The sequence below is a fragment of the Poecilia reticulata genome, chromosome 19 (assembly GCF_904066995.2).
Source record: "Poecilia reticulata chromosome 19, P_reticulata-male-v2, whole genome shotgun sequence".
NCBI classification, from domain to species: Eukaryota; Metazoa; Chordata; class Actinopteri; order Cyprinodontiformes; family Poeciliidae; genus Poecilia; species Poecilia reticulata.
Window position 1 is genome coordinate 8,449,055 of NC_088848.1, and position 23,013 is coordinate 8,472,067.

Sequence of the window (23,013 nt, forward strand, 5' to 3'; positions counted from 1 at the left end):
CAAAATCAAATGCTAACCTTCTAGAAGTTGTAAGAGCTGAAGAAGATGGCATTTTAATTCCGACTATAATGAATAATGCTGGAACAGAAACCTCGTAAAAATATATACTAACTTTATATTGTTTAAATGTCTGACATATATGTTCCTTGTTTTTTCTGAATTTATTTGACTTTTGTCGTAGATTAAAATAATCTGAACATTTGAGCTTCACATGGACACATTTTAAGACTTTTGTCAAGTTTTCCTTGCAAACTTTCATAATTATGGCTTGCATTTAATGCAGCCTAAACTACAGTTTAAAAAAAATAGGAATTACCGCACAAGAGCAATAAAAAGCATGTTTATTACAAGAATGTTATATTAAGGCCTACACCATCACATTAACAAGGAGGGTAAACTACAAAAGTGCGGTACTAAAGAGGCTGGCTGTTTATGGAGTGCTGTATGCAATCATAAAACCAGAAAGTTGAGTGGAAGGATTTGGAGGGGGGGAAATTATACACTAGCAGCAGGGATAACCACAGGTTTGAGGAGATTATGAGCAAATTCACGCCAGAAGAGATCCTGGGCTGTGGTTGGAGTATTCGCCCATACGAACCACTGAGCAGATACGTGTAAACAAACACCCAAAATAAACTTTCAGAGTGGTGCTTTTACTGGCCTGTAACAGTCAATCTGACCTACAAAGGCTTCCTCAGACTTCTCAGAAAGATGCTGAGAAAGCTGGAATGCTAGTCGAAGGTTTTAGGAAGTGATTTTTATGCGCCACCTGGACTCTGGGGGTTAATTAGCAGCAATTTTTTTTTTTAAGTCTCAGGAAAAAAACTAATTAGATTGTTATTTATTTTGCTTGCTAATTTTCACAGTCAATTAACAAACAAACTAATTGTCTGATTAATTAATGCATAAAATCACTGTAGCATCTCGGCTTTGACATCAAAATTTATTCAATAAAAAAAAAAAAAGTTGTTCAACATAAATGTCTTCTTTTTTATTTCTACTCTCTAATTCCGGTTGTCTTCAAGGTTCATTTCTGGATTTCTTTTCAGTGCCTTAAAAAGACAAACTCCTCAACCTTCAATCCACTGTTTTCATTTTTAATTTGCCTTTCATTGCCGTCTGTTTTCCCCTGTAACCTCTCATTCATCTCTTTATTTTCCTCAGCTAAAAATAGCTATAATGGATATATCAAATCAAGTAAGTGCTGATTTCCTCTTCCTGACGTCTCTCTCTAACACTTCCACATGCGCATTCTCAACTGTCGCCACCTGATCTGTCTCTAACCTGCTGTATTTCAACCGTCTCCTCTGTCATCATCCATTACTGTATTTTGCATTCAAAGCCGGAGGAAAATGCTTTTTTGTTTTTTGTTTTTACGCTGGGGTGTCGCCACTAGGGGGTGCTGCCGCCTCGCTCTATGTGTGAATACATTAAATCACTGATCAATTCAAAATGTAACAAAAATGTTTTGAGTAAACATATGCGCGAATCCCAAAATGGCAGTTTTTATTTTCTGTAAATAAATAATATATAAAAGTAAAAGTAAGAATTGATATAATATTTTGGCATTTTTCGTTTAGCCATCAGGCAAGTGTCATCCACTTCACTTCGAAAAGGATCTGTGCAGCAAATCTGCCACATTGTGTTGTCCTGAAGAAGTGCTGCTCATGTTTGACGTGAGGCAGATATATAGTGGAGGTCTGAAACAGGGAGGATAATCTGCTAGACAGCTGACTGTTAGAATAATCATCTCTCTTCTCTGGTTTTGGCTTCCAGACACCCCCCCTCCCCCTTAACTTAAATAAGCATTCCTCTTCTCTCTCTTTTATCGTCACTAGTTTTTACCTCCTTTTATTATCACTGCCTCAGCCTGAATTCCACTCCCCGTCCCCCGTCAGCGATGAGCTGCACACAGCAGTCGTGGCTGCTTTAATTCACAGTGTCACCTCCTTTTTTTTGTGGCACAACAATCGCTAAAGCACCTGAAAGCAGGTTCATTAATTTATGTGTATAATAAATATCAAAGTAAAATGTCAAAAGGAACATTTCATCTGAGGTGGATACGAGCTGGTTAAGTGGCGTAAAATAAAAATGAGGTTTTGTTCAATTATTCAGATATTAGCATTCTTGTGCCAGAAAGAGTTACCCACCCAAACTAGTGATTGTACTTTAATTATTAACTTGTTTCATTAACACACGCACACACACATAAAGGTCTTATTGAAGTCACTTTAAATGAAGTCATACGCCTTTGCAAGAGTGTTTATATAGCCCTCAAACTTTTCCATATTTTGTTACGTCAAAACCACAAATTTTGATTTATTTTTTAATCTGGATTTAATATAATAGATTTACACAAAGTAGAGTGTGGAGTGAAGTAAAAGGAAAAGGCTACATGTGTGTTTTAGCAATATAAATAGTGCAATGTGTATTTTTATTCAGCCCCCTTTATACTTTGTAGAGCTACTTTTGGTATGCTAAATTATACCTGCAAGTCTCTATATATCTAGAGGTCAACATTTTTGTACTTTCTTCTTCTTTCTTGAGCAACAAAGCTCAAGCACAGATTGGATTAAGACCATTTGTAAACATGAATCTGTAAGTATTGTCCATGTTTTTTACTGTCTCACTTAACGAAAAGCAGCCTTGCAACATGATGCAGCAACCACATGTTTCACTGTGGGGACGGTGCGTTCAGGGTAATAAATGGCGCGTTCAGGGTAATGAAACAGTGTTAGTTCTTCGCCATGTGTAGCATTTTGCACAAGGGCCAAAAAGTTCAGTTTTAATCTCATCAGACCAAAGCATCTTCTTTCACATGTTTGTTGTTAAGTGAGTACTTAAAGTAGGTTGCACTTGATTGTATTGATGGGCATTAGAATAATGTAGATGTACAAATGTACACTAAGCTTTTTTTAAAAATAATTTTTCTTTCACTTCACAATTCCCAACACCATACTTTATTTTGGTCCGTTGCTTAAAAATAATGAAAATTTGTATTTGTACGAGTTTATGAAACTTGTCAAAATTTGAAAAAGTGCTATTGACACTTTTGCAAGGCACTAAATGTTTTACTGGACAAATTAAAAGATTAATCTACTGAAAAAAAGTAGTGCCAATGATTAACTGTTTTATATTCATTTATCCATTTCTAATAGAAGATTAAGCTGCTTTTTTAGATTGCATGAGCTGACTTAAAAAAAAATAAAAATCCATCACGCAGCTGTTGATTTTGACTCCTCTTCATTTAGCAGTAAACAACAGCCCTGTAATCCGATCGCCGCCTTATCAGTCCAAATCAGCCAAACTGAACCATGTCTCAGCCAGCGTGGTCTCTAGGGCCCCCCACAGAGTTGTTGCTGTCCCCATTCCCTTGGTAAACAACCGCAAGGGAAGCCTACTGGCCCTCAGCAAGCCCTCCGCCCTGAAACTGAGCCTCGTGGGCTCCAGAGACCTGGCCCAGGTCGGCCGGCTGCCAGGGGTGGCAGAGGAGACTCGTCAACTTCAGCGGGCGCGAAGCCTGCCGGTGAAGTACAGATACCATCCTGGTCACCCCAGTGTCACCACACTCGGTCGGCGGCAGTGTAAGAGCCAACTACCCCACCTCCCTCCTACTCTTGCTGTGTTAGGCAGGCCTGTGTTCAACAACAGCACAACCAAAGCATGTGCTTGCCAGGCTGGAGTGGCTGCATGTGTAGCATTCTTTACTAATGACCCAGCCTGAGCAGCTGTCAGCTGCGAAACATTAAATATTAAACAGGCCGAGCAAAGATGTGAAGGGCCCCGAGTGCCGGAGCGTCCCTCTCCACTGGCGGCCCCGTGTACTTGCACTTGTTCCATTATGATGTCAGTCATAGACATGCGATCAGTGCTGGAAACCCCGAGTTCATCTGCAGAGGAGTGTCGTCTATGACTTTATTAATTTTAATGAAAGCACTTGCAATTTCTTCATATGTTTTTAAAGAAAAAAGCAGATGGAGAAAAATGAAAATATTCGCAGCTTGAATCGTCGCTGAAAAGATACTCGAGCGTGTCTTTAACGGCCTTAACACACTGTAACAAGCCATTCCCCCAGAATGGTGGCTGTTAAAGCTCCATCAGTAAAACTGCTTCTCTTGGCTCCTCCTGTTTATTTTCCTGCCGACTTGTTCCCTCCTGAGCTGTGATATTACCTTGTGAAAATATTTGCCTGATTGCTTGACCCATGGGAAAAAACTTATCCTTCAGTCCTGATGAAGAGCTCAGCGCGGTTTGGTGGAGTGATAAAGACAATGTCCAAGGGGCATCTCTGTTGTGCATAAATCACCCTGGCACGGGGGCCAACCTAATTACATGAGCCGAGGCCGCCACTCGCAAGATGAAGGAACACTAGAAATGAACAGGAGATTCTCTGCTGCCCCACATTGTACTACAGGAGGCTTAATATTAGACTATTTTAAATGAATGACTAAAATCAGAATGCAAGCAATACATTACTAAGAAACTTTCTGCCTACAAGGTAAGAGTGACTGTATACCAATAGCCTTTTTAATCAAATAAAGCTTGATTCAAGAAATAATTTTCTGAAAAAATCTAAATTAAACAAAAGAGGAAACTTCTTGCCTGATACTTACATGATCATGATTGCAAAAGTCTAGTATGTATACGTGTGTGTGAGTCTATATTCATTAAAGAAAAACAAAATTTCAGTCAGCTTTCATTCAGCACAGCGGAAAACATGATTCAGGTAGCTTTACTAGCATCATTAGCGGCTAATAGTTACCAAGTTGTTGTATTCTCACAGTGCTTAAAATTTTTTTTTTTGATCTTGTCTATTATTCTCTCACTTTCTGTTTCTACCAAGTATCCAAAATGCTCCCAAAGAAAACAAATTAAAAGTAGCAAAGGCAAATTCTGGCTAGCCCAATGGCTGCATCACATAACAGGGCAGCTAAAAGTCTATGTTAAGCTTAATGTACTCATCTTCATTCGCAGGGCCCGCATTGTGACAGTAAACTTTCTTTAACAGACATAGTCACATACTGGCAGCAGTTGGAAAGATACCTTACTTTGATAATACATATTGAGAAATTTCAATATTGTGAGAAGATCTCATTAACCCTTACTATATCATTATTGTTAGATTTTTTAAAAATCTAAATTACAGGAGTTCTCTGGCTACAAACTGGGCTTTGGTAATCAGCATGAGGGTTCATGGTGGCGCTCTTGCATGTTTGCATTTCTAAATAAACCCATAAAAAAACATCTACCATTATTTTCTGTCTGCATCGACTGTCTTCTATTTCCGCCCAGTAACATTGCAGCTTGTTGGTGTACTGTCTCTTTAAACTCATCGACCTCGCTCTGTGCTGTGTCATCTCTTCATGTGACTTTTGCTTGATGTGTGATAACGTCGCCCTCCTCATACCTTTACATTTTGTTTTAGTTGAAGAGGACCAACAGACAGCTCTGTCACCCAAAAAGAAGCAGCGCAATGGAGGCATGAGAAATTCTCCAAACTCCTCGCCCAAGATAACAAGGTACGACACAGATATCTCATGAAGAACATCTTGAAGAGCATGTTCTGTAACCCCCAGCCCACTCCCTGAACCCATTTTTTTGTCAAAAAACATGTCAGACTTGCAAATGCCACATGGTTTCATGTGACAACTAGAGACTCCAGCTCTTAAACAGGTCTGGCACTAATGACAGCACCTAGCAGGGAGAGAAGCTCTAAAGGATGGATAGCCCAAGGCTATTCATCTATTGTCGGATCCCTCCGAGGTCTTTTCAGCACGTTAGGCCACAGATGATATGTATCATCGCAATGAAAGGCGAATTCAAATGTTACCTTGCTTTTATCTTGTCTCATGAAATTAAATCAGCGCTTATTGATCCTGACTTAAGATAACGCTGTTATTCAACAAGAGACCATTACCAGAATGATAATAGTTGCACTCATTGTCATTAAGTGCCATGTGATGAGAAAGCCATGCAGCAGGGAGGATGTATGTACAGTGGAATAGATGTAATTTCATTAAAACTGACAGATGACTTTATTTTAGCGTTGGCTAATATGGGGACCGCTATTTGTTTGACATTTTTAAACCAAACCCGCTTGCCTATATTATTGAACATTGCAAGATAAGGTACAGGTAGACAGTAAACAAAGGTTAGACAAGTGACTTTGTTGTATTATGAATAAAAGTATTTACATGCATTGGTTAGTTAGCATTTCCTTTGATCGGAGGCCTTGGGTTTTGCAGGGTGGGTGTTTGCCCCCTATTTGATTTGCTTCAAAGCGTTCATGTTGAATTGCTACAGGGGTTTTCCGGACTCTTGGGTTACAAAAACCCGAGCTTTTCCAGCACTGTAGCCATCAGCCAAATACGAACCCAACAAACCGATCCATCTACTCACCACACTAATCCACAGCAATACAGGTGGATGTGTTATTCCATTCAGCGCCTGCTGTCTCCACGCTGGAGAGGGATTTACTGCGGTTGCCTAAGGGATACTTCATTGCAACAAGCAAAGGAAAAAAAAACATCTGGGTGTATGCTGTATCAAATGTGTTTTTATAGGACCTGGGGCCTCAAGGCCTTTGTAAATAAGTAATGATCAACAGATTGGCTGTGGGTTTTTGAAGAGCAACCCTTTGTCAGTTTACATGACAGGAGGGTTTTCAAAGACGTTTCCAGCCTTCGGTGCTTGTGTAAGTTTCAGTAGGACAAAAAAAAAAATAAAGGATGTGCATACAGTTTCATGCAAAATTATGTATACATCATCACATTTATGTCCTATTACAACCAATGTCTCCACCAGTATTGTGCATTAGGCTAACTTTTTCTTTTTTCTATTATTTGTCTTGGCTTAAAACTCAAGACTGGATGGAGAGCATCTGTAAACATCAGTTCTTAAATCTTGCCAGAGATTTCTAATTATATTCAAGTATGGATTAAAACATGATTATCCTCTTTGATAAAAACAAAACATTCCATTGTAATTCTGGCTTTACCTTTGTTTTCCTGTTGGAAGTGTAACGTAAGATCAACTCGGTATTTTGCAGCCTTTAACAGGATTTCTTCTTAAACTTACCTGTATCCATTCCATTCGTCTTTTCATCAACTTTAACGAGTTTCAACATTAAAGAAACTAGGTTTCTTTAATGTTGCTTCCCTTTCCCCTGGCCGCGCCGGGTCGTAACACCTGTCCTTGTGAAAGTAAGGTATGCGTACAGCCTCATACTTTCTTGTATAACTGTGGGGATGTAATGTTAGATTGAAGGGGCTGAACAGACATGCACCAAACACATTTCTGATATATAGTTTTAATCTGTTACAAAAGTTTGAAACACATGCATATTTTGCTTTGCACTTCATAATTATACACCATTTGGTGTTTAGCTGTCTCATACAACCCCAATAAAATGCAAAAAAGTTTGAGTTGCAATGTGGGAAAGGTTCAAAAGGTGCAAAGTCTTGTGCAAAGCAGTGTTGTTGGTGACCACCTTTTACATCTCATGATTCATTAAGGTCTTCTAGAAGTCACTTGACCTTTTGATTTATAGTGATGTTAGGTAAAATAACAATAACAAAAAGAACTGTGGCGTCACAAACAACCCTCACTTATGTCCGTGAGGCTGTCGCTCCCACTCCCAGCACGCTAACGCGTTCCGTCTGGAGCTCCGCAATGACGACCTCTCTGAAATTAACACCCCTTCCACAGCCCCCTTGATGGGTCATAAGACACATCTAACTGTGGCATGTCAAAACGTGTTTGGTCACATCGAAGCGCCTTGACATACACGTCATGTCTGCCACTGCACTGCCGAGGCAATTGGCGGTGTAGGATAGTGACGGGCCGTCATGGCTGACAGTGAGCGATAGCTATCCTGGCAGAGCTCAGCCTCACCAGTCATCTCTGCAAGGACAAACTGAAGTGACAGCGGCTCCACTGAGTGAGTGCTCAAACATTTGACTTTTGATGAAATATTTAGCCAAGGTGTAAAACCTCTAAGTGCTTTCACTTCTCTTAGAACTTGCACTTAAGGCCAAGCTGATTAGACAAAATACTGTTGGAGAAGCAGGAAATAGCATGTGCTTATCCCGTTTTCTGTTCGTGTCTTTTTAGTGCACCATTTTTTTAACAATGCCGTTTGTGTTCTTTGATACTGACAAACCCAACATTTTAAAGCTCTGTTGAAAACTAAAACTGCAAACAGTTCTGATAAATATACAGTATGACAAAACCAGACACCGAATGGTAAAGTTACTGGTTAGAAAACACGGCAATTACTAAAAGAGATGGAAAAGTAGGATTATCAGCAGTCTGAAGGCAGTCATTATTTGAAATGAGGGTCAAACAACCCATGGGCGAACTCTTTCACCTGGCCTTCTGAGGGCACAAGTCTTAAACGGGATCAAATCAAATGCATATAAATCTGAAAATTCATTGACACAATGATTGTAGGTGCATATTTAATGCCCACTTGTATTTTACTTTGGCCTGTTGCCACTAAATATTAAAGTGGGGAGATGGAAAAAATTCAGCTTTAGATATTAAATGCAGAGGTAAAATAATACCCAACAAAAATCAACTGAGATCTGATAACATTAAAGGGCTGGATATCCACCACTAGATATTTAATTTGACAAAATAAAATGTTATAGGTAAATAAGTAAAAATTGTAGAACTTTTTTTTATTTTAGCTACTGAAATAACTTGAACATTTTTAAAAAACTAACGTCAAACTGGCTTCCGCCAACACTTCCTTCCTTAATCGTCTGGTTTCAACAGAAGTGTGTTGACGCGAGCTCTATCCCCATATTGAAGTTGTGACTTCCATGACATTGTACTGAAATGTTGTACAACTCAACTTTTGACCTATTAACTGGGTAAAATATATTATTTAATCATGTGATAAAAGAAAACAAGTTACAAATGCTGTGAAGTCCCACCCAAAGAGAATTATGTGTCTATTAGGGTGCCATGAGATCTTGAGGCAAATAAAATTACATAACACTAATTACATCCCCTCACAAAAAGAAATTATTTTATAAATGTGTACACACAGCACCTGCTGGAAGTGTAAGTTCAACTTGGTCTCAAGTCTTATTCAAATGCTAAAAAAAAATAAAATAAAATAAAATATTATTAGCATACAATATGCTAGCTCTAACATAAAATTTGACTAAAGTTGGGTCTTTCTACAAGTACTGTGCACATAAATTCATTGCGCATGCAGTCTATTGTTAAATTAAAAGCCAACTGACTGAGTGGTAGATAGTGACAGAAAATACATTTCCTTCCCCAGCTGTATCTGCTCTAGAAAGGACATCCAGCTCTTGCCTGGGGGTATTTGAGCCCAAAGGCGAGTTTTTTTGGCTTCAGTCTCTCGCAGCCTGAGGGATGGTAGTTTCAGCTGACACTTTCATGCATACTTAACATGTTATTTTAGATGGCATTCTTTTAGAGCACTCACATGGATTAAAGACATTCTCCTCTTATGGAGAGATGACTTGAAGTATTTTAAAGGTTTTGGACAGGGACAGAAGGCTGCTGTCTGGAGATTTTTTTGGACATATTCAGCTGTGGTCTGAATCTGACAAAGTAAATTTATAGCATGTGCTCTGTAGTCATCCGTGTAATCTAGCAGTTGGTGATTTTTTTTCAATTTTTTACATTAATCTGTCAAAAAATATATATAACACATGAGACTAAAGTTCATACGGATGAGATTACAGGGATTTTTACAGTCAAAAGTCTGAATTTATATGTGCTATGGATGGTATGATAGATGGCTAGCATCATACCGTGACAGTGGTAAAAAAAAAATATATATAAAAATTTTAAAACAGGCAGCTACATTTATTTTACTGGTTGTATGGGCATGCCAAGAAAAACCTACTTCTTATCCTCACAAATGTTAGCATTAGAGTTTTTCTGTGTCATTCATGTGGGTTTAATGTATAAATATTTCTAAAAGCTCAATATGGACAGTGTTGAGTATGGCAGAGGAACTGTGATGCTGTGGGCATGTTCGTCTTTCAAAAGGCCTTGAGAACCTTAGACACTTAGGATTTATGCCATGTTTTAGTGCATGGCATAAACTATTTGAAGTACCAACATATTTTAAATAAAAATCTATTGGCCTCTCCCAGAAAATTAAAAATAGATCATGGGCTTTTCAATGGGAAGATGATGGCAAAAACATAATAAAAATGGTTCCCAAATCAACCTTTTATGGATATTCTGTCTGGAAATGAGTTGTAACAGAAAAGCAAAGGGGTGTGCTGAAGAAAGATGAATAACTCTAGAAAAATTGGGCAAAGAGAAATTGAGAACGATTCGTTTGCTGGTGTCAATAAGTTTGGCCAGATCATGTATAGTTATGCAAATGTTTTATGTAATACGTCCCAAAAAATCAAGGACATAACAAGGAAAGTCTTTCAGTCTTTAACCCCCTGATCGAAGCAACTGTAACCCAACCACATGCTCCCATACTTATAGACCTCTTTAGCGGTCTATGACGAGTAGATCGAAGCTAAACCCCTGTGCTCGGTGCAATTTGTTTATATAGCTCTGATGGTCTGTTTAAACATTAATACCCTTCACTTTGGAAAGCAAATACGGTTGGGCAAATTGCTGAAATATTTAAAATCTGGTCTGTTAAAGCTTTTACCACCCAGCACACTCCCATCTCAAGCTCTGCGCGGTAAGGGGGCGTAATTGCATCTCCTTGCTCGTGCCAGTCAAGGTGGTGTGTTGCTGCCATCTCCTTCCGCCTGATTGCTGCTGCTGATGTCACTTTGCTTGATGACAGGGCGGTTTGGTTGACATTTCTGCAGATGGCCTTTGACAGCAATGAGCACAGAGCAGGGGAAAAAAATACTATTTTGAAGTTCAACTGATGTATTTTTTTAATTTAAAACATTTGTAGTCTTGAATTCTTGAATCTAAACCAACTCGGTTCAATAATCTTCTGTCGTTCTTGTCCCTCTGACCTTCTAATTCTATTAGACACGACCCACTCCTCATCCCAGGCAGTGAGCAGATTGAGACCATGGATGAGAACATAAAGAAATACGACTCCACGGGGATGTTTCACTGGTGCCCGTCCAAAGATATCGAGAAGGTCATCCTGGTGGGTCCTGATACCTCACTTGAACACAGTTCATTTGTCTCGACACTCTTCTCTCTCATGAAAGATGTGCATTGTCACAAAGCCGCATCGAAGATTGACGAGGCACACAAACACTCTGTAATGAGGTGTTTGACATGTCATTTGCTATGCACAGGGCCTGTGCGGAGAACATTTCCTGCACTAATACATGTGCCATTTTTTACATCACTTTAACATCATATCTATAGGCAGAGCAGTTTGCGTGAAAATGAATGACGCAGTAACGCGTTTCACGTTTCTGTCACAAACACCCCATTTTTCATCACATCGTTTCCCTCTCAGACCCGCAGCGAAGCAGCTATGACTGTTCTGAGCGGACACGTGGTCGTGTGCATCTTTGGAGATGTGAAATCGGCGCTGATCGGTCTGCGAAACTTTGTCATGCCCCTGAGAGCGAGTAACTTCCACTACCACGAGCTGAAACACATTGTGTTTGTCGGTTCCCTGGAATACCTGAAGCGCGAGTGGGAAACTCTACACAACTTTCCCAAAGTATCCATTCTGCCTGTAAGTATTTTCAAAATCTGCCTTTCAACCAGTCATTTGTGAAATAAACAGGATTGTTGTCCTCACATTAACATATTTGGAGAAAAATCTCAAGTTTGAAAACGCCATCTTTTGTTTCACGTTACTTGAGTAACAAAAATTTTCTCTCCTTCTTGAAGGGCACACCGTTGAGCAGGGCTGATCTGAGGGCTGTCAACATCAACCTCTGTGACATGTGTGTCATCCTGTCAGCCAATCAGAACAATATTGATGATGCATCACTGCAGGACAAAGAGTGCATCCTGGCGTCACTTAACATCAAATCCATGCTGTTTGACGACAGCATCGGGGTCTTGCAGGCCAATTCGCAAGGTAAGTAGCGCCCTATCATAGTTCACTGCCTCGCCTGGGAGGGACAGGGCCCCGGCACAGAAAATATTTGCTCACTGCGAGCTGCATGGCTGACCTGTTGTCGCTGCGCTTGACAGTAAACCTTACTGACTGTTCCTCAGGTTACTGTAACAACCGGTTACCTCACAAACCTCAGTGGTGGCAACATGCACATCATCGCCACAAAAACCTTTTGCTTGACATTTACAGTCTTATTTTTCAGCAGCTGGGGCTGCGTTGTGTACAATGCTTTCTTAACCCATTAATATTACATGTTACAGGTTTCTAAAATAGAACCACCAGAGCATTCAGTTAGAATCAGACGGTCTTCCATAATGTAGTCAATGGTTCAGCATTAGAAGAAATGCTTTTATAAACCTTTTGACCCGAGGAGAAGGAAAAAAAAAAACCTGACGATTTCATTATTCGTCTAATACATGTATGACCTCACATTTGCCTTAGTCAGCAGAACGTGATGGATGTCAAAACATGGCCCATGTATTATACATACAGCATCACTTATTTAATGTGCTTACTTGTCAGTCTGAGGAAACCAGGAAATGTCAAGTCAATCTGAATTCAATTTTGCATCGTTTATTTTCTCTTTCATGGCTCCGTTGTACATGTATTTATTTATTTTATTTTATTTTTTCTGGATGTGTGTAAGAGGTTTCCGCCTCCGTGCACACACGGTCTAAGGGGAACAAAATGAGCCGTGTGTCACATCTATTATACATGGACTAATATTGGTTGCTTACAAGAATACACTAGCTCTGCATTTAGCTTATAAACCTTACAAAAGTATTCATACCCCTTGAACTTTTGTACTTTTTTATCATATTACGACTCATTGAAACATGTAATAGAGGGTGCTCTGGTCAGATGAGACTAGAATTGAACTTTTCGGCCATATGTGTGGAAGAAAAACCAGCAGAATGCTTCGGGGACGTTTTTTTTTTCCCAGCAGGGACAATGATTCTGGTCAGAGGCAGAAGGTTTGCCCTCCACCAGATGAACCCAAAAGCTGCAGTGGAATGGTATAGATCAAAGCATATTTCTGTTTTAGAAAGGTCCAGTCTAAGTCCAGACATAAATCTGATGTCATGAACTGATCTGCAAACAAGAATGTGTAAAAATTTCAGTCAAGATGAGAAAAATAGTGGAGGCATACAGCAGCAGGCTTAAAGTTGAAACTGCAGCATAAGGCCGTACTACACTCTTTTTTTAATATTTAAGTGACTTTTGAAGGCAGTTGGTGGCCTTGGAATCTATTTAGGTGCATCAGGGTATAAAGAGTGGAATACACATTTACAGAGAAACAGTGTATACATTTCTTTCCACATCACAATACACCTGCACTTTGAGCTGGTCTATTGCATCAAATCCCAGTTAAATACATTGTAATACAACTGAATGTAAAAATATTTAGTTGGCATGAACACTTTTTGTGTCACCCAAGGCAGATGAGGGGTGAAAAAAAATAAACTTTGGCTGATACCGTCTCATTGCATACTGTGATGAAGTACTGAATATTGCATTAACAGAAACGTGTTGTTTTCGTATGTGTGTGTCCATTAAGGCTTCACGCCGCCAGGGATGGACCGATCCTCTCCTGAGAACAGCCCAGTCCACGGATTAGTGCGGCAGACCTCTGTTACTACTGGAGCAAATATTCCCATCATAACAGAGCTTGGTATGATTGCTGCTGAATATTTAATAGTTGATATGATGGCTGCAAACCCACATTTCTCTAAAGTAGTAGTGGATTTTAATAACCAGTTTTTGCTGTTACAGTCTGCTAATGTGTGGTTAACATAGCTAAAAAAGTGGATTTGTGTGTGCGTGTGTGTGTGTGTGTGTGTGTTTTTTTTTCCCCTTGTTGACTTGTAACAGTAACTGTTTTTCCCTCAACACTTGTCCAGCACCATTAGCAAAGCAAGGCAAAAAAGTGCCTGTGATTTCATTCAGTCAGGATAAAAGCAGTGGGACCAGCATACAAATGATAACTGAGCTGGGTAAGAAGCGCCTGTGTCCTGTACTGCAGTGTTGTAACTGCTGCTGCCTCCATATCAGCTTTTTCTTTTGATTTCTCTTTGCTGCACAAGAAGCTCAGTCCATTCCCATGGCATCACTTTGAGCACATTTTACCCTTGGTTCTGGTTGAAATTGCCTGTCTTGTTTTGCTCCCCCCCTCCCCCCCTTATCTCAAAGCGAAATTTCTCCCTTTTATTTTTTCCAAGAATTACAGGGCCTTTGATCCCTTTAGAAGTCCTTGTGGCTGTTTTCGTAGCATCTTCTGACAGATCACATTCTCTGGCCTGTTCCCTTCTTTCATCTCAGCTTTGTCCATATGACTGACATTTATTTCGGTCTGCATAGAAGGAGCAGTTCTCCAACTAAATTTTACATCATTACTTTCTTCCAGCCACTGCATGTGTTTTTTTTTTTTTTTTTTTTTGTGCTCAAAGACATCTTTAAAGAAGGTTCTGGGGCAACCAGTTACTTTCATTTGACCTGACATGCGAGTAGAAGTAATTGGAAGTTCTGTCTTGGATTTACAAGACAAACAATGGCATATTGGTTGTACTGATACTGACCTTAAGGAGGGATTTGAATTGAAGCCCGGAACTTTGACAATATGCATGGTGTCGTGAGTGTGCATGAATCGCCTGGATATGGAGTGTGGCGGAGGCAAGTAGGCCACATAGCTGAGTACAAATATCAAACAGAGTCATTGTAGTTAAATGGAGAGATATATTTGGGGGGGAAAAAACAACAACAAATGAACATATAAAAATTTTCCAACTACAGTCCATATCTGCAGCTGCTGCCTGCTTTGTGTTCTCCCTTTTCATGCAAATCAAGGACTTGCTTGACCCACGCTTTTTCCAAGTCAAAAACCTTTCCGTGAGATCTGTTTGTAGTGAGAAGCGAGTAAGCAAAGAGAGTTTGAATAATTCATGAAGTTTATGTTTTTCCCCTCCCAACAGTTAATGACTCGAACGTTCAGTTTCTGGACCAAGACGATGACGACGATCCAGACACAGAGTTATACCTCACTCAGCCTTTTGCCTGTGGGACAGCATTTGCAGTCAGTGTACTGGACTCCTTAATGAGTGCGGTAAGAAAAAGAGAAAAGAAGAAATGTTTTCAAGCTGGAACGGCGACTCTTTGGTACAGATTTGCACAAAACCGCAGTCAGTAAGGAAAATGCAAACTTGGAATTAAATTTATGAAACAGAATTGTCTGTAAAACTGGAATATTGCAGAAGTTGGTCCTTATTGGACTTTTGAACATAAAGTTTGAGAACCCCTGGGCTACGATATCAGATTTAAAACGACACGCTATGTTTTCATATGAGGAAAGATAGCAGAGTACCCCCATCTCACCTTAAAAAAAAAAACAGCAGCCCAGTTAAAACGATAAGTGACAAGGCTGGAACTTCTAGTGAGTTTGATGGCTTCATTTGTCTGCCTTTCAGTTTGAGTGAGGTTAGAACAAAGCTGCCTTCAAGTGTGCTCCAGTGTAGACAAAGGTAATGCAACCTAATGGACAGCCCTCATCCATCATCTTAGTCAATAGTGCTGTCAGCAGCCAAGGGAGATGTCACTTCAGAGCAGAAGCGTGGGGAGACGAGGGACTGCACTGCGGAGAAAAAGGGCAGACATTTCCCCTTGTTAAAATCAACAAACCAATAACAGGAAGGAACTAGAAGGGTAACAACTGAAGTACGCAGCATAAAGAGATTTTTCCTTCCAAGGAATTTTCTTATATTTTCTCAAAGATCGTACAGATGAAAGTTGTAATGCCAGCGGCTCGCCGCTATGCTCCACAGGGTTAGACACCCACAGTCAGCCTGTCTAGCATCTTGTCAAGACTGAGTTGTGTTTCCTTAAGGACTTACCCCCCTACGCTGTCTTTATTCCCGCAGACGTACTTCAATGATAATATCCTCACCTTGATCCGGACATTGGTAACGGGTGGCGCCACGCCGGAGCTTGAGGGGCTGCTGGCCGAGGAGAATGCATTACGCGGTGGCTACAGCACACCGCAGACCCTGGCAAACAGGGACAGGTGTCGGGTGGCACAGCTGGCCTTGTACGACGGGCCCTTTGCTGACCTCGGGGTAAGTGAACGGTCCTGTCACCCCGGGGTTGAGGCCATCTTTGTCTGCTCATATTATGCATTCAACCTTCAGTGAAGAGCTTGTTGTGATATAGCACCGTCCACACTAATGGTCAACCGAGGTAAAAATTGAATGTTTAAAAAAGACCTTGATATGAATTTATCTTATATTGCTGTAGCATGGTAGGATCACTGTAAAATGTTTTGAAAAATTAAACTTTTAATTTCATTTAAGTGTTCAGTAGAGAAAAATCCCATCTTAATCTTTATTTTCACACTATAATTGACAGCACAACTATTGCAAGGTTGCTATCAATATCACTCACAGCCCCTTTCTACTAATAGGAACATATCTCTCATATAACATTTAACAAGGTTGGAACATGCAGAGAGAGAGAGAAGTCTTTGGAGAATTCACTCTTTTCTCTTTTAGCCCTCACAGTTTTTCTACTGGATTTAAGTCATAAAGGCTGAATTTTCCATGGGAGGTCAATTTTGTATTTGTGGTGAACCATTACTTTTTGAATGTTTAGTCTTATTAATATGCTGAAGGATTGAATGATGACCCAGCTTTAGATCTTCCAGTTGGGATGGCGTACTTTTCCATTTATGGAGTATTATGTTTTGTTTTGGGGGTTTTTTCGCTTTATTCCAGAAACAACTGTGAAAAAAAAAAAAAATCTAAGAATTTTTCCTTTATACAGATCAGAGATGGTTAACATTGCTCTGGATCCAATAGTGTTTAAGGGTAAACGCATAGAAACATCTGAAGAAAGCAAAATTGTAATTAACTGAAATAATTTTTCTGGTATTTTTCTCTCTTTTAACTTTTTTTTTGTTACTCTGTTATTGTTGTTGTCTTTCAGGATGGTGGGTGCTACGGGGACCTATTCTGTAAAGCCTTGAAAACATACAACATGTTGTGTTTTGGCATCTATCGCTTAAGGGATGCACATCTGAACACACAAAGCCAGTGCACCAAACGGTGAGAATTAAGATGCCTTTAAACTGAAAAGAGAGCAAGACGTTTTGCTTTCGTCTTCATTATACTGTTGCACTCGACACAAGCATTTACAAGCCTTGAACATTTTCACTATTGTCATGTTTACAACCACAAATTTCAACGTGTTTATTGGGTTTTTATGAGACTCAACACAAAGTAGCAAAACGTTGTGACGTAGAAGGCAATTGATGGATTTCTCACAAATGGAAAATACTTAAAGTTGTGGCATTAATCTATATTAAGTCTCCATAAATCTGTAAAATTACCTTTTGCTTTAGATACTGTTGCAAGTCTTCATGGGTATCTTTGCTAGCTTTGTGACATAACTCAAGTTTATTCAGACTGGGTAAGAAGCATCCGTGAAAAGTAGTTCTCACGTCTTACCAGTTTCATCATGGGTGCGCTGTGTTTCATTATGAACTAACTTTCACTTATTACACGTATTGTGCATTTAGTCAAAAACTAATATGTAACTGTATCAGAGACAATGTAGAGTAAGCACAATATCATGTCACTTTTTTTTTTTTAGATTTTTAATTGTAAGAAATTTCCAAAATCGTGCAATTTTTTTTCTCAAGCTCATAATTATGTGTTAACGTGTGTTGGTCTGTCAGACAGAACCCAATGAAAATACACTGAAGTTTGCTGTTGTAAGGTAACATATTCGTCCTTACACCTGGTCAATCTCTTCTTCAGGTACGTCATCACCAATCCCCCGTATGCATTTGAACTCGTGCCCTCCGACCTCATATTCTGCCTGATGCAGTTTGACCACAACGCCGGTCAGTCACGGACCAGCCTTTCCCACTCGTCTCACTCCTCGCACTCTTCGAGCAAAAAGAGCTCTTCTGTCCACTCTATCCAAACTACCAACCGCGCCAACCGAGTCAAAAGCAGGGACTCGCGAGACAAACAAAAGTATGTGCCCCTTTAAAGCTGTCTGCCTGTCCATGTCTGTGACCAGTGCCTGCGGTCAGTGTTGTCCTGTGTGTCCTTCGTCGAGTCTCAGAATGACTAGACCGCATCTGGATTGTTTGTGTACGTTCGTCTGAATGTATGTGTCTCTTGTTTGGTTCAGTTTGCAGTACTTTGTGTGTGTTTTCCCCTTGAACAGAAGAGGCTCTTTACACAATCAAAGTAAGAAACAAGCAGGGTTTTTGCATTTCCTTATTTCTTCGTGCCGTTTTTCTTTGACTTCCTCCCCAATCAATTAGTTTCACATTTTCCTGCAGTTTTTGTACGCTTTAATGAGGAAAACATTCGTCATCTTGTATAATAAGGGTAGGTTAATTTGTTTTTATTTGAGAATTGGCAAGTTACTGTACCTAATGTCAATCTGGAGCAAATAAATTGTATTCTTTCTTGATGCCAGAAAAGCACCCAGAAGCTTCCTTCGTTTCAAAATAATCAATCTTAAACAAATTGAATCTACACCTGGTTTGCATTAGATGTCATCTATTGCTGTCATTACAGTGCTTGTATCTGCTCACATAGCCACTTATATTTAATATTTTTCATTCACTTTTTCTAACTTGGGGAATTTAAGCCTTGAAAGCAGAAGAAAACTTTGTCTTATGTATGTCACATTGTAATTTTTTTTTGTGAATTTTACACATAATTAGCCACTTAGCTCTCCTGCAGTTTTTAGTGTCACATTCTTCCATCAGAGACTTTTCTTAATTCTTATATCTTTCAAGTCTTTTATAAAACTTGCTTTCATTTTACTTCTATTTTAAGATGAACCTTATTGTACTTGAACTGCACTTTAAATGACATGTCTTAAAAAATTATATATTGTCTAAAAATATTGTATAACATTTTTCCCTAACACCTTTTTATTTCCATTAAAGTTGTTAATTTTGCATTAAATAATATCTGAAACTATGAAGTATTTAATTGTGTCAAAATATTTTGCAAGTAGAAACTGTTGATAATAAAGTTATGCCCGGATTTTAATAACGCCTTTACATGTTTATATTTATTTAACTTTTTCTTTTTCTCCAAAGTCTCAGAAAAAGAAAAAGAATGTGATAATTTTACCTATGAGGTGGTGGAACAGAAATAACAGGAATTGCAAAGACTTATGGGGATTTTGACTCGTTGCCCTGGGTTCAGAGAAGCTGAAAAGAAGAAATATATTCACAAATTAAAGTAATTTATTCTGACATCACACTAGAGACTGTTGACATATAAAAGACATATAGAGTATCTCACATTTTTCATAGTTTTAATGTCTAAATAATTTTAGCACATATCATTTCAGTTCACTTAAAAATTGTACAATATTTTGTGTTATTTTAATCACATAATATCCTAATTTTAACATTAGCAGATGAAGCATGGAATTGGTACCAGAAACTTTCAAAAACCTAGTTTGAATAACTTCAACTCGATCTTTCTCACTTCATAATTTTTCTCTCTGCAGTACAGAAACATGACGAACATTAATGAGCAACAAAAAAAACTGTCTGTGCTTATACTTTAACCCTGCACCATATACTAGTCGAGCGGTATATGTTCTGTACCCGTCAGAGGTTTTCTCTTATCGGCATTAAGCTCAAATACATTCAGAGTTTTTTTATGATCCATTTAAGCAGTTCCATTTGCAGTGTGAACTGATCACACCCCAAAAATGTCAAACTTAAAAAAGTTATTATTGTGTGCACAAGTGTCAATTTATTGTAGATTTTTTATGACTAACAAAGTAAAAATTTTACACATGCAGCAGGACAAAGATCTGCAACAAACTGTTCCAGCCATAGCAGGCTAACGTTAAGTTTCTGAAATGGCCTCAGCTCTGTTGAATATGTTTGAAATAAGGTGAGAAGCCTACTTTTATTTGCTATTAATCGATTAATTATGATCATTTTAAAAAAAAAACGTTTCCTTTAAGACATTCAGTAGCAGAGATGCTGGAAGTATTGTGTGTAAACTATCATGTACTTTAACTTTCCTTCCTTTTCTCGTATTGCAGTTGAAAAAACACCTGGAGTTAAAAAATAATCATGCAGTCTTTTATTATTTCTCATTTTGAAAAAAAAAAAAAAAGCCTTGAATAATTCTTGTGCTTGTCTAAGTTCAGCCTCTATACAAATGTAGCATGTTTGGTATTGTTACTGTCTGTTCCACATTTGGTTTCATTTCGTTCTTTAGCAACTTTCATGAAAAACAGAAATCTGCTTAGTACAGCAAATGGAGGGGTTATAACAGCAAACCAGAATCGTCTAACATAGGTTGTTTATTTTCTGTTTAGATAATTATAACCTCCTTTTAACTTGTTCTATGTTCATATGTAATACATTCACATGCCTCTTTTTGCTTATCATCATCATGCTGCACAGTTTTCTCTTATTAATAAATCCATTTAGCTTACATATAGTGTACTACTTTCTTTTTCTGAAGTGCAACAAGGATCAATAGAGTTGGCCAAGGTATGGAGATAAATAATTCTGCATGATGTTACTTCATTTTCTGAGCACGGTCATGTCCTTGTTGACATTTTGCCCTCTAAATATGCATCAGGGGTGCATGATTATTATGACACATGCACCACATCTCACATTAGATTCGACTCTAGACAGTGTGTTTGCAAGCAAACGGTTTGATGCTAATTTGCATTTTATCACGTGATGCTTGATGTTGTATCATTGAAAACATGTATTTGCTCACACATGTGAATGAAGTGTACCACTACAACTTTGCTGCTAAGTAACGTTAATTTAAACGCATGCCTATGGACCTACCAAACATACAGGTGCAACTTAATAAATTAAAATGTCTTAGAAAAGTTTGTGTATTTCAGTTATAATTCAGAAATACAAACTCATTTTTAAAGTTTATTACGTATAGATTTAAAATGAAAATCATTGGTTATCCTGTTCTTATCACGATTGCTTTCCTTCCACTGAACTTCTAATTGAAATACAGCTTTCAAATTATAGCCAGCTTCTTCAGCAATAACATTTTGTTGCTTATCCTTTTTGTCAAGGACTATTGGACAAGTGATTGATGGACAAATGTCAAGTCAGAAGTCTTCCCCCTGATTCTTTTAGGCCATAACGCAACATTTATATACATACATCTTGAAATATTTCTTTGTGTACATGAGTTTGACTTCTTAAACTGATACTCTTGAATAAGTAGATATTCAACAATGTTCTAATTTATTGAAAGGCACCTGTGTAGTTAACCAAAAGAAACCTTCAATAGGCTTGATTAATTTAATTAAAGCTGCATTCAAACAAAAGTTTGATGCGCATCTCAAACTTTGTACTATCCAAGCACACAGTCCTGGGAAAACGAAGACTGACGTGACTGGTAATGTGAAAACAGGTGTAGTAGCACCTTTAACAAGAATTAGTGTATCATTTTCTGTGTGACGTCATCAACTTTGCATCATTTCACTGAAGTGTGCACACATTCATTCATGAACAGATCTATTAAGGTCCTTCAACATTGTCAGTTGGGGTATTTTATTATGCAATTCATGTTGTCTTGGGATTATTGTCCTGTTGCACAATCCAGTTTTGTCCTGGATGAATGATGATGTCACATTTGGCTTTAGAATACTTTGGCATATAAATCGCTTCTTGATCAACTCAAGGAGTTCAAAATACTCAAATCCTGAAGCTGCAAATCAACCTCAATTCACAACTTCTATACTACCATGAGATATTACATGTATGGACAAAAATCCTGGCATCCCTGTTGAACTAATGATACTCATTCAGTGTTTTGTTGTTTTTAATGTTATTAACCAACAAAGGAAATGATGACTGAAATCTGTTGGGTCTCAAAGATGTCTTTTCTCACATGTGAATAATCATTCTCATCACAGAATTATGGACTTCACTTTGCTTGGACTATAACAGTTGCTACATTCCTGGGGTTCAACGATAGATTCTCTGAGGTTAAGCATTTTTGATGCACTGCATCCGATTTATATTGTCCTTATTTCATTCTATTTGAAGCAGCAATATACACCTAGGTTTCCCCATGACTGTTCAACAGTTCTGGAAAAGCAAACTTTTTTTCAAGCATCTCATATAAAAAGTGTTATTGAATATACTATTTTAACAGGGTGGGCTGCATTTCTGCAGAGAAAACAAAGCAGCATGTTCAAAGGCAGTACAGAGATCCATCTAATAAAAGTTAGAAATAATATCAAAAAGTTAATTTCTTAACTTTTGACTATTCTTATTCTTAACTATTCTTAACTATTGAACTAGTTCACTTCAAAATTTGCAATTCAGATGGTGCAAAGATTCATTACACACGCAGTGATATATTTCAGAATAAGTGTGTATTTCTGTTCATTTTAATAATCTTGCCTTGAAGCCAATGAAATTGCAAATTAAGTTCCTCTGAAAATTTGAATTTATCAAGACCAATTAAATAAAAACATATTTTTAAGACAAATTTGATGACCAACACAATCATAGGAAAGACTACTGACCTGACAGTCATCAAGCAGGCAACTGATGGATAGAAGCTTGAGAAGCTGTGCAGCAAATTACTGGAAAGTTTAGTGGAAGGACGGATGTATGAGGAAAAAGGAGCTCAAGAATCAGGCGCAAGTCCGCCCTGCAGAGAAATTTCAAACAAAGTCGCTCAGAGCTTCAAGAGCATAAATATCCTGTGATGTCTGGTGATGATCTGGGGAGCTGTGTCATCTGCGGGTGCTAGTCCACTGTGTTTTATCAAAGCACTGATGCAAAAATGTATGCAATTATTGTGCAGTAGACAGGCATAACATCCAGTCATTTTCTTTTTTAATTAGTCCTGGGTAAGTTGCAATTTTCTACAAAACTGAATTTGGAGTTTCCATAAGCAGGGAGCCATAAT

The 23,013-nt window shown here is 38.5% G+C and overlaps 1 protein-coding gene and 1 long non-coding RNA gene across 16 annotated transcripts in view; one reads left to right on the forward strand and one right to left on the reverse strand.

Annotated features, from left to right (window-relative positions):
- The window catches only part of LOC103481816 (calcium-activated potassium channel subunit alpha-1a), a 106,134-nt gene that overhangs the window by 78,806 nt on the left and 4,315 nt on the right, over positions 1-23,013 (forward strand). For 4 of the 15 annotated variants that reach the window (XM_081600875.1, XM_081600874.1, XM_081600882.1 and 1 more), the window contains 13 exons: positions 1,165-1,197; positions 5,426-5,519; positions 11,002-11,125; positions 11,447-11,671; positions 11,830-12,022; positions 13,620-13,733; positions 13,963-14,055; positions 15,031-15,161; positions 15,973-16,167; positions 17,033-17,151; positions 17,866-18,087; positions 20,572-20,600; positions 21,451-21,501. In XM_081600875.1, coding sequence (XP_081457001.1) covers positions 1,165-1,197; positions 5,426-5,519; positions 11,002-11,125; positions 11,447-11,671; positions 11,830-12,022; positions 13,620-13,733; positions 13,963-14,055; positions 15,031-15,161; positions 15,973-16,167; positions 17,033-17,151; positions 17,866-18,087; positions 20,572-20,600; positions 21,451-21,501 — 1,623 coding nt within the window. The remainder of the gene's footprint in view (positions 1-1,164; positions 1,198-5,425; positions 5,520-11,001; positions 11,126-11,446; positions 11,672-11,829; positions 12,023-13,619; positions 13,734-13,962; positions 14,056-15,030; positions 15,162-15,972; positions 16,168-17,032; positions 17,152-17,865; positions 18,088-20,571; positions 20,601-21,450; positions 21,502-23,013) is intronic. The other 11 variants (XM_081600888.1, XM_081600879.1, XM_081600878.1 and 8 more) reach the window with 9 other exon arrangements.
- Positions 14,775-22,842, reverse strand: LOC145549158 (uncharacterized). Its single transcript, XR_014085132.1, has 2 exons — positions 22,625-22,842; positions 14,775-15,686 (listed from the first exon to the last, which is right to left on the reverse strand). It is a non-coding gene; the product is annotated as an uncharacterized LOC145549158 (long non-coding RNA).